Source organism: Acomys russatus, chromosome 26 (assembly GCF_903995435.1).
Source record: "Acomys russatus chromosome 26, mAcoRus1.1, whole genome shotgun sequence".
NCBI classification, from domain to species: Eukaryota; Metazoa; Chordata; class Mammalia; order Rodentia; family Muridae; genus Acomys; species Acomys russatus.
Window position 1 is genome coordinate 30,742,644 of NC_067162.1, and position 11,773 is coordinate 30,754,416.

Below are 11,773 nucleotides of genomic sequence, written 5' to 3' on the forward strand. Positions count from 1 at the left end.
TGGACTCACGTTGTAGGCCAGGCTGGCCTAGAACTCACATGATCCGCCTGGCTCTGCCTCCCAAGTGCTGGGATTAAAGATGCATGCCACCATGCTGGGCTCCCCACGGTGCTTTTCAAAGACTCTCTTTCACTCAGTCTTAAATGGCAATTGCCAAATACAGCACAATTTCTATTCTTTAAAACAAAACAAAACAAAACAAAACAAAACAAAAAACCTTTACCTGGGCATGGTGGCACATGCCTTTAACCATATCACTTGGGAGGCAGAGGTAGGCAGATCTCTGAGTTTGAGGTTGGTCTGGTCTACACTTCGGTCCCTGGTCAGCCAGGGCTGCACAGAGAAACCCTGTCTCAAACAAAACAAAACAAAACAAAAAATCTTTAGGGCTGGAGAGATGAGTCAGTGCTGAAAGCACCTGTTGCTCTTACAGAGGATCTAGGTTCTGTTTCTGGCATTCACAGAGTGACATACAACCTTCTGTAACTCCAGTTCCAGGGGACCTAATGCTGCCTTCTGCCTTCCAAGGGCACTCGCTGTACACAGGTAGTGTATTGATATAAATGTAGGCAAACACAAAAAAAATGAAAATAATAAAAATCTCTAAAAATTTTAATTAAATTCAGGTGTGTGTGTGTGTGTGTGTGTGTGTGTGTGTCACAGAAATCATATGGAAATCATAGGATATTGTACAGGAGTTGGTTCTTTTATATATGTGGATCCCAGAGGTTGAACTCAGGTCATTGGGCTTGGTAGCAAGCACCTTTACCCACTAAGCCTTGAGGGTCCAATTATCATATAGTTATGTGGCTTTAGTTTTTATTTGTATGTGAGAAAGAGCACACAGATACACATTATACTCTCCCCCTTGCCAAGACTGAGTTTCTCTGTATAACAGCTGTGGTTGTCCTGGACTCACTTTGTTAACCAGGCTAGCCTCAAACTCACAGAGATCACTGCCTCCCAAGTGCTGGATTAAAGGCATGTGCTACCACCCCTGGCCACACTGTACCTTTTATAGAAACATTCACTATTCTCAGATTATAACTTTTAGAAATATGGAAGTAAAGAAAAAGAGTATCACATATTTCCATACGTAATTTTCATGCATTCTTTTTTGGGTGGGTGGGTTTGAGGCAGTTTCTCTGTGTAGCCTTGACTGTCCAGGACTTGCTTTATAGACCAGGTTGGCCTGGAACTCAGAGATCCGCCTGCCTCTGCCTCCCTGAGTACTGGGATTACAGAGGTGTGCCACCACCACCCGGCCATGTATATCTTCAAAAGTAGATAAATAAATACATTTTTTTTAAAAAGCCAACCTTTGTTCTTGTCGGGATATGGTCCGATCAACTAGCTCAAGCTGGCTGGGCAGTGATGGCATATGCCTGTAATTCCAGCACTCAAGAGGCAGAGGCAGGTGGCTCTCTGAGTTTGAGGCCAGCCTGGTTTATAGAGTGAGTTCCAGTACAGCCAAAGCTACACAGAGAAACCCTGTCTCGAAAAGCCAAAGTGGAGGAGTTCAAGTTGGCCTGAAATTCACTAACTTAGCTAAGATAGGCGTTGAACTCTTGAGTAGTCCTTCTGCCTGTTTGTTACAATTAACAAATAAGAACCACTGTGCCCATCCAATTAGTGGAACTAATGATACACATTTTGGTATCCAGATTTTTTTCTCTCAGGATTGTTACTACTTTTTATCTAGTAATTTATACACTTGTATTTTCTAATTTCTTCTTATATTGACTTTTTTGGTTGTGGTTTTTTTCTTCTTCCTTTTCATAGATCTTGAGCCAGATGACTGTGCATCCATTTACATCTTTAATGTAGATCCACCTCCATCTACTTTAAACTCATCACTTGGCTTACCACACCATGGACTGCTGCAGCCTCACTCTTCTGTTTTGTCACCATCATTTCAGCTCCAAAGTCACAAAAATTATGAAGGAACTGGTGATATTTCTGAGTCTAAATATAGCCCATTAGGTGGTCCCAAACCTTTTGAGTGCCCAAGTATTCAAATTACATCCATTTCTCCTAACTGTCACCAAGGAACAGATGCACATCAAGATGACCTACATATAAATGACCCAGAAAGGGAATATTTGGAAAGGCCTTCTAGAGATCATCTCTATCTTCCACTTGAGCCATCCTACCGGGAATCTTCCCTTAGTCCTAGTCCTGCCAGCAGCATTTCTTCTAGGAGCTGGTTCTCAGATGCATCTTCTTGTGAATCTCTCTCACACATTTATGATGATGTGGACTCAGAGCTGAATGAAGCTGCTGCTCGATTTACTCTTGGCTCACCTCTGACTTCTCCAGGTGGCTCTCCAGGAGGCTGCCCTGGAGAAGACTCCTGGCATCAGCAGTATGGACCTGGACACTCCTTGTCACCTAGGCAATCTCCTTGTCACTCTCCTAGATCCAGTATCACTGATGAGAATTGGCTGAGCCCCAGACCAGCCTCAGGACCCTCATCAAGGCCCACTTCTCCCTGTGGTAAACGACGGCACTCTAGTGCTGAAGTATGTTACGCGGGTTCCCTTTCACCCCACCACTCACCTGTTCCTTCCCCTGGTCACTCCCCTAGAGGAAGTGTAACAGAAGATACCTGGCTTACTGCTTCTGTCCACACTGGGTCAGTCCTTGGCTCTGCACCATTTCCATTTCAGTACTGTGTAGAGACTGATATCCCTTTGAAAACAAGGAAGACTTCTGAAGATCAAGCTGCCGTACTACCAGGAAAAATAGATGTCTGTTCAGATGATCAAGGGAGCTTATCACCATCCCGGGAGACTTCAGGAGATGATGGCCTTGGATCTCAGTATCCTTTAAAGAAGGATTCATCTGGTGACCAATTTCTTTCAGTTCCTTCACCCTTTACCTGGAGCAAACCAAAGCCTGGCCACACCCCTATATTTCGGTGAGTTGATAGAAATGGCTGCTGATCACTTTTTCATGCTCTGCAAGTTGTTTGCATTGTATAACTACATTGTCTGTCTATGTTTGACTACCTCTCCTCCCTTTTCTCTCTTTCCCCTCTCCTCTCCCTTCTTTTCTCTCCTTCCTTCTCTTTCGCCTCCCCCTGCCTTTATTTTCCTTGTTTTTCATTACAAAAAAAAAAAAAAAAAAAAAAAAAAAAAAAAAAATTCTGCTGGTCAAAAAGCTTAGAAGCCCTTTTTTATTTCCCTTTAAGTCTTTTGTTTTTCCAGACAGCCCTGGCAGTCTTGGATTCACTTTGTAGACTGGGCTGGCCTCAAACTCAGAGAGATCTGCCTGCCTCTGCCTCTACCTCCCAAGTGCTAGGATTAAAGGTGTGTGCCACCACCGCCTGACCTTTAAGTCTTAAGTGTTTTCAAATTGGCAAAGTTATATTTTAAAGTATATACATTAAGAAAAATATAGGTGATGCATTAGAGATAATAGTAAATGGCATTTAAGGATCCTTAGGAGGAATTTCTTTGTCTAGAAAAGATTATTGTATGGGTAAGTTATTGTATGAGTTATATTACTAATACATTAATTGTAACTTCGCATATTTTGAAGGAGCATGTGTGTGGGTGCATGAATGTGTATTTTTATGTGGAGGCCAGAAGACAGCCATGAGTGTTGTTCCTCAGGAGTCATACATCTTGGGGTTTTGTTTGTTTGCTTGCTTGCTTGCTTTTTGTTTTGTTTTTTGAGACAAGGTTTCTCTGTGTAGCCCTGGCTGTCCTGGAATTCACTCTGTAGACCAGGCTGGCCTCGAACTCAGAGATCCACCTGCCTCTGCTTCCAAGTACTAGGATTAAAGGCGTGCACCACCATGCCCAGCTATACATTTTGTTTTTTAGACAAGGTTCCTTGTTGGCCCAGAGCTCACTAAGCTTCTGGTTTAAAACAAAAAGTGTGTGTGTGTTTGCATGCTTATGTGTGAATATGGGCATCTGTGTCATATCCTGTATTTGGTGTTTAGAGAACAACTTTCTGAAGTTGGAGTTGATTCTTTCTGCCTACCTTTATGTGGGTTCTGGGGATTGAACTCAGGTCCTTATGCTTGCATAGCATGGCAGGCACTTTACTGACTTGAGTTCTCTTGCTTTGTCCTATTGATGATGACAAGCATTTTCTCCTACAATCTATTTATTTTTAAATATTTATTTAATTGAGAAAGAATATTGCTGTTTACCCATGCTGACCTAAAATGTGTGATCCTACTCCTATAGACTCCCAAAATAGCTGCGACATGTTTTATTTTATTTTAAACCTTTAAGCAGTCTTAATTGCTTTCTTCAAGACTGGGTCTTATGTAGCTCAGACTTTACCTCAAGTTTACTATATAACTGACAATGGCCCTGAAGCTCTGATCTTCCTACCTTAACCTTAATTCTGGGATAACAGGTGTGTGTCACTAATCAGGTTTTCTTGCATGCTATGCAAGAACTCTACTTACAGTTTTACAAATCATTAAGAGGTCTTTTTCAGCCGGGCGGTGGTGGCGCACACCTTTAATCCCAGCACTCGGGAGGCAGACCAGGTGGATCTCTGTGAATTCGAGGCCAGTCTGTTCTACAGAGTGAATTCCAGAACAGCCAAGCTACTCAGAGAAACCCTGTCTCAAAAAAATAAAAAATAAAAAATAAAATAAAATAAAAATAAAAAAGGAGTCCTAAAAGCAGATACAATATATTTAAGTCTTCAGGTTAAAGTAGTATTTATTCAGTAAAAAAAGGATAGCCAGATAATGGTGGTGCATGCCTTTAATTCCAGTGCTCAGAAACCAGAGGCAGGTAGATCTCTATCAGTTCTGGATCTTGATGAGTTCGAGGCCAGCTTGGTCTACAGAGTGAGTTGCAGGACTGTCAAGGATACACAGAGAAACCCTGTCTACAACAACAACAACAACAACATAGTCTACTAAATACCTACCATGTTCAGTACTATAACTTACTAAGTGAAGTAAGTTGATTTTGGAATACTTATTTTTTTTTAAGACTACTGGAAAAAAACAGGTGTGGTGGCACACATCTGTATTTCCAGTACTCAGGGAGGCAGAGGCAGGCAAATCTCTGTGACTTCAAGGACAGGCTGTTCTACAGAGTGAGTTCCAGGACAGCCAAGGCTACACAGAGAAACCCTATCTTGAAAAAACAAAGACAAAAAAAGCACCACTGGGGAGAAATATTGGAACTGGCATAGAGATGCTTTGAATCTTTGAATCTGCTTGGCATACTATGATGAAATTGTTTGTGTGTTTTGTTTATAGCACATCTTCATTACCTCCATTAGACTGGCCTTTACCAACTCACTTTGGACAATGTGAATTGAAAATAGAAGTGCAACCTAAAACTCATCATCGAGCCCATTATGAAACTGAAGGTAGCCGCGGGGCAGTGAAAGCCTCTACCGGTGGCCATCCTGTTGTGAAGGTATGAGACTTTGGAGCTTTTCTTTATAGGTACCATATACATGTTAATGATTGTATGAGTATATTGATTTAGGTAAAAGTAAGAAAACTCAGATCTGAAGAGCCTCTGTTTTGTGTGTTTGTTGATATGGCTGTACTTCTGCTTGAGTTTTCTTTGCTAGTCCAGGAAAAAGTCTTCCTGACTGACTTTTCATCTGGGGAAATAAGATGTTGATGGTCAAATTGCTGTTTTTCTGATTTTAAAAAGAGTATAATGCCAGGTAATGGTGGCCCATATTTTTAATCCCAGCACTCAGAAGGCAAAGGCAGGTAGTCTCTGAGTTTGAGGCCAGCTTGGTCTACAGAGTGAGTTCCAGGACAACCAAGGCTACACAGAGAAGCCCTCTTGTGAAAAACAAACAAACAAACAAACAAACAAAACCAAACCAAAAGAGTATACTGTGCTTATAAATCTAGTATATGCTCATTTAAGTGTTACAGACTGGAGAAACGATTCAGTGAGGAGAGAGCATGTTCTATAAGCTTGAGGACTTGAGTTTGAATTTCCAGCAATGACTTAAAAAGCCAGCCTTGGGTGCATGTGCCTGTCTGTCAGCACTAGGGTGTAGAGATAGGCTGGCTTCAGCAGGTTCCTGGCCAGCCAACCGGCCTAATCTAAAGAGGAGCTCATCACAAGGCAGTAAGGAAGAAAGTGAAAAAGGAACTCTGTGCGTTCATGTCATGCATGTAATACACTCACAGACACGCAGACACACACACAAATTTAAGGTATGCAGAAAGTAGAAAGAATAATTCAATAGATTACCCAAAATTTGTCAACCTGAAAAATAAGCTATATTTGAAATATTTTAGTAACATTTCAGGTTCTCCCCTCCTCTTGTCTTGACTATATATTGAGTGGAAGACTAAATAGTTGTCTAAAAAGATGAATTAATTTTAAAAAATTGTAGTATGTGTGCCTGCTTGTCTGTAGGTGCCCTCAGAAGAGGGCACTGAATGTCCTAGAAGTGGAGTTACAGGCAGCTGTGAGCCTTAGGATGTGCATACTGAGAACTGAACCCAAGTCCTCTGCAAGAACAGCAAGTGCTTATTAACTGGTCAGCTATCCTTCAGCCTTGGCCTTTTTTTTGGCTATCCTAGACTCACTTTGTAGACCAGGCTGGCCTCGATCACTCATAGCGATCCACCTGCTTCTGCCTCCAGAGTGCTGGGATTAAAGGTGAGTACCATCATGCCCAGCTGCCTCGTTCATTTTTTAAGGATAGTGGGTTATTAAATTTCATCACTGTGATATCATACATGAGGTAATCAACTTGTAATCAGGAAGTTTTTATTTTGGTTCAGTTTGGGAGGTTGATTTGTTCTGCTGCATTGGGGCCTATGGTGATCTAGTACACCATGGTGAGAGCACATGACAGAGGAAGACCCTCACCTTATAGAGGTTGGGATTGAAATTGAGAATTGGAAAAGGACTGGTTCTCAATGCGCCCCTCCCAACTGTGCTCCAGTAAACTTGCTTTTTTCCATCTCTCACTGCTTAAAGTTTCTGCCCACTTCCTAATAACACCACATATTGGCAACAAAGGCTTTAACAAATAGGCCTTTAGAGGACATGTTCATAAACCATAGTAGGTAGAATAATACATTCTATCTATGTATCTATATATCTCTCTATATAGTATATTTTGTGGTTAAAATATTTGTTTTCAGCTGGGTGGTGGTGCATGCCTTTAATCCCAAAAACCATAGTAGATAGAATAATACATTCTATCTATGTATCTATATATCTCTCTATATAGTATATTTTGTGATTAAAATATTTGTTTTCAGCTGGGTGGTAGTGCACGCCTTTAATCCCAGCATTTGGGAGGCAGAGGCAGGTGGATAGCTGTGTGTTCAAGGCCAACTTGGTCTATAAAGTGAGTCTAGGATAGCCAAGGCCACACAGAAAAACCTGTCTTGAAACCGCCCCCCCAAAAATTGTTTTCTTTTAACTTAACTAGGATAAAAACATGTACTATTTGGTATATTTCAAGTATGCCTCATATTTTAAAACTTTGAATCAAATTTTTAAATTTTTGATTGTATTTGGATGTACTGCCACAACACACACACACACACACACACACACACAAACACACACAAAAGAAAAGAAAAGATGCCAAAATAAGACAAAGAAATGCTGAGTCTTAAGCCATTGGTGGTGATTCTTGCTTGTAATCCCAGCCTTTAGAATACATAGGTCAAGAGACTCACTGTATATTCAAGGTCAGCCTGGGACACATCGTGAATTGTAGGACAACGTGGGCTACAAAGTGAGACTGTAAAGAAAAAGGGAAGGGTAAGAAACAACAACAAAAAAAGTTTTTAAAATGCACAATAAACTGAACACCAACATCAGTGAACTCTAATTGAAACAACTCAATAGTTAAACAACCTCTAGTATATTTATAGGGTACTACCACCTATCTGTAAGAAGGAACAAATAGAGACACAGAACAGATTAATAGTTACCAGGAAACAGTTTAAGTGTCACAAATAAAAATGGGTAGCACAAGAAATTTTATTTGTGGTGATGGAGTATGTCTGTATCTTTACCACTGTAGTAATTACTTAAATCTCTACCTCTGAGAAATATGCACACAACCAAGCAAACATATATATGTGGAAACTGTGGGGCTATAGTCAGCAATTATACCAGTGCCAATTTTCTGGTATTTTTCAATAGAGTTCAGTGCTGTAAGTGCATGCTATATTATGTTTGTGAAATCCAGGTGTTGATACTTTTTTCTAACTTTCACTAAGGACAAAAAGAGCTTATACTGTATAGTTTGGCTATCATGGTCTGCTTTGTGAAATCCTGTCTCAAAAGTAAAAATAAAAGGGCTAGAGAAATGGCTCAGAGGTTAAGAGCACTGTCTATTCTTCCAAAGGTCCTGATTTCAATTCCCAGCATCCATAGGGTAGCTCACAACCATCTATAATGAGATCTGGTGCCGTCTTCTGGCCTGCAGGCACACATCCGGCAGGATACTGTTCAAGTAATAAGTAAATCTTTTTTAAAAAAAGGAAAGAGTACAGATTAAACAGTGGTAAGTTAGCTTTTTTCTTTTTTCTTTTGTTGCTATGCTAGGGACCAAACCCAGGGCCTCATACATGCAAGGCAAGTATACTTCTGACATAGTCAAATCCAGGAGCTCAGGACTCATAATAGAATTGCTGTTATTAAAGTTGCTGTGGTGTATCCTATAGTGACCTTCAGGCTTTAACCCTCCAGCCTAAATTAGATTATGCAGGCACAGATCTTTGCTATGGAAACGATACAGAAACATAACAAACAACAACTTACTACTTTCTTTTACACAGCAGAGGCCTGATTAGATAGTAGATGAAAGGTTTGAGAGGATAATGTTAACAGTGGTAATTTATTGATAGCTTATAACATAATTGTTCCTTCTGGGATTAGATAAGGCAACAGTATAACTAGTTTATTCTTTAAAATCCCTGAGATGCAGAGGAGTAGTCCTATTTTTCTTACGCTGTATTATATGTACTTAAGCAGATGTTGGCAGGAATATATTTATATATATATATATTCCCTTTGAAATTTTATATGCATGATTACCTTCCCACAGCAGTGATTTATTTCATCAAAGTGAAAAGGACAGGTGGCTTACATCTTTGTCAAACTGGTATGAATATGAGTCATTTAATATAACTAAGGATTCTTTGGTATATGGTGCTTATCCACTTGTCATGTGATACTTAACAATAACATTTATGCATAATAGTAACATTTAGAAGTCCAATGCACTATCCATTGTGACACAGAGCCAGGAGAGTAACATTAAATTTTTTATTTTCTGTTTTAGATTTAACTACTTCATTTTGGCATTTACTGCTTATTATTTAAATATTATATTTACCAACCTTGAGTTAATATGTTCTATGAAATTGTCTCTCTTATTCCAAAATTTATTTATTCAATAATGATGTGGGGGTTTTTGTTTTGTTGTTGATGGTTTTTGTCTTTTGAGACAGGGTTTCTCTGTGTAGCCTTGGCTGTCCTGGGTCTCTCTTTATAGACCAGGCTGACCTTGAACTCACAGAGATCTGCCTGCCACTGCCTCCCAAGTGCTGGAATTAAAGATGTGGCCCACCACCGCCAAGCTGATGTAGAATTTTTAATGTATTAAACATATGTATAGACTCTGGTGAGAGCAAGGTAAATGCTGTTCTCTTCAAGTACTTAGAGGCAGGTGCTGAAGCTGTTGTGTCTTCCACCAGTGGATGAGCTATCAATTTCATACAAATGGAACATGAAGGAACATTGGTACAGCAGAAGGAAGCATTTATTAGCTGTGAATTTCAAAAAGTTCCCTTCTTTTTTTTACATTTTAGTTTTACGTTTTTTATCTGTAGACTAGAAAATAAAAATGACGTTCACTCTACAGGAGTTTTAGGTTTTAATGCACTCAATTAAAGCAGAGTATATAACCATTCTCTACCTTGACTTTTTTTGTCTCTGTTTAATTATAGAAGAGGTGGTAGTTTGTGTGTGTGAAATTATCATTTGACTCATTTGCTGCTAAAGAATCAGAAAAGTACCTGTGTATGCAGCGCCCCACCCCACCCCGCCCCACCCCACTATCTCAGCCAGATTTGGTGGTGCTTGCCTATAGTCCTAGCCATCAGTCTGGAGCTGTAGACAGATCACAAATTCCAAGCCAGACTGAGAAACTTCCTGGGTTTCAAATCAGCTTATGCTACAAGACTCTGTATGAAAGCTTGTCATGGCAGATTCATACCTCCAATCCTAGCACTCAAGAGGCAGAGCAAGGAAGACCCCAGGAGTTCATAGCCAATTGTTGGTCCATAATGAGTGTGAAGTCAGTCTGAACTACCCAAGACCCCTGTTGTTTTGTTTTTCGTTTGTTCATTTTTTAGAGACAGGGTTTCTCTGTGTAACAGAGCCCTGGCTGTCCTGAACTCAATTTGTAGACCATAGACGTCTACCTGCCTCTGCTGGGATTAAAGTCATACGCTACCACCTCTGTCTCCAAGACCCTGTTTTAAAAATAAAACAAAAGACAAAACCAGAACTGGATAGATGGTTTAGGTTTAACAGAATAAGGCTTACAACCAAAACCCAAAAACAACTGCTTGCCATCTTAGGATCTTTTGGGATGTCCTGGTCTCTGCTTAGGAGACCAAAGAGAAACCCTGTCTTGAAAAACCTTTAAAAAAAAAAAAAAAAAAGATTGCTTCCATAATAGATTCTCATAAAAGTCAGAGGTTAGGATGATGAGACAGTTTCTGCTTTTTGGAACTTTTATGGCTTCCAGGAGAGTAGATAATAAAATTTAAAATAGTGTTAATAGCAGTCAGTACTATAAAAAATAATAAAGCAACATGAAAGATGTAAATAAGAAGGTAGTAAATGAAATGAAGGAGAACGGCAATACTACGATCAGAAAGAACACCCCAGAAGGATAAACTACTGAGTAATTCTGAGGTTAAATACAGGCATGATGGACAGTCCTTTAATTCCAGCACCCAGAAGGCAGGGGCAGGTAGATAGATCGCTGTGAGTTCGAGGCCAGCCTAGTCTACAGAGTGAGTTCCAGGCCATACAGAGACTCTGTCCCAAAACAACAACAACAGCAACAGCAATAATAATAATGTTGTCCTGAGGTTAGGAATGAGTAATGGTTCAAGTAATAAACTAGCATATCTAGATTGTGGAAAGGAACATAGGGCAAGCTAAGAACAAAACTCGGGCCTTTTATGTAAACCATCGTGGGGATTTTAATTAGCTCTGAGTATAGAGGGGGAACTATTAGAAAGCTCTCAGTGAGAGCTGGGCATGGTGGTGCATGCTGTGATCCCAGCACTTGGGAGGCAGAGGCAGGCAGATCGCTGGGAGTTCAAGGCCAGCTTGGTCTACAAAATGAGTCCAGGACAGCAAAGGCTACAAAACAAAAACAACAAAAAAACATACGGATGGGAACAAACGTATAAGAAGGGTAAAAGTGTTTATCTTTATGTTTATAGATGTAAATATACTCAGAAGAATAGTGACAGTGAGCCAGGTGCTGTGGTGCACACCTATAATTCCAGCACTTGGAGAGGCAGAGGCAGAAGCAGTTGGCTGTGAGTTTGAGGCTAGCCTGGTCTACAAAGTAAGTCCAGGACAGCCAAAGCTACACAGAAATCCTATCTGAAAAAACAAAAACAAAATAAAAGAATAGTGAGAAGCCAAAACTGACAGAACATTAAAAGAATTGCATATCAAATGAGATTTATTCTAGAAATAGTCTAGCATATGAAAATAAGTTAATGTAATATGTCACAATAATATTAAAGGGA

The 11,773-nt window shown here is 40.0% G+C and overlaps 1 protein-coding gene across 2 annotated transcripts in view; it reads left to right on the forward strand.

Moving 5' to 3' along the window:
- The window catches only part of Nfatc3 (nuclear factor of activated T cells 3), a 68,373-nt gene that overhangs the window by 16,632 nt on the left and 39,968 nt on the right, over window positions 1-11,773 (forward strand). For both annotated transcript variants that reach the window (XM_051169064.1, XM_051169063.1), the window contains exons 2-3: window positions 1,783-2,920; window positions 5,243-5,405. In XM_051169064.1, coding sequence (XP_051025021.1) covers window positions 1,783-2,920; window positions 5,243-5,405 — 1,301 coding nt within the window. The remainder of the gene's footprint in view (window positions 1-1,782; window positions 2,921-5,242; window positions 5,406-11,773) is intronic.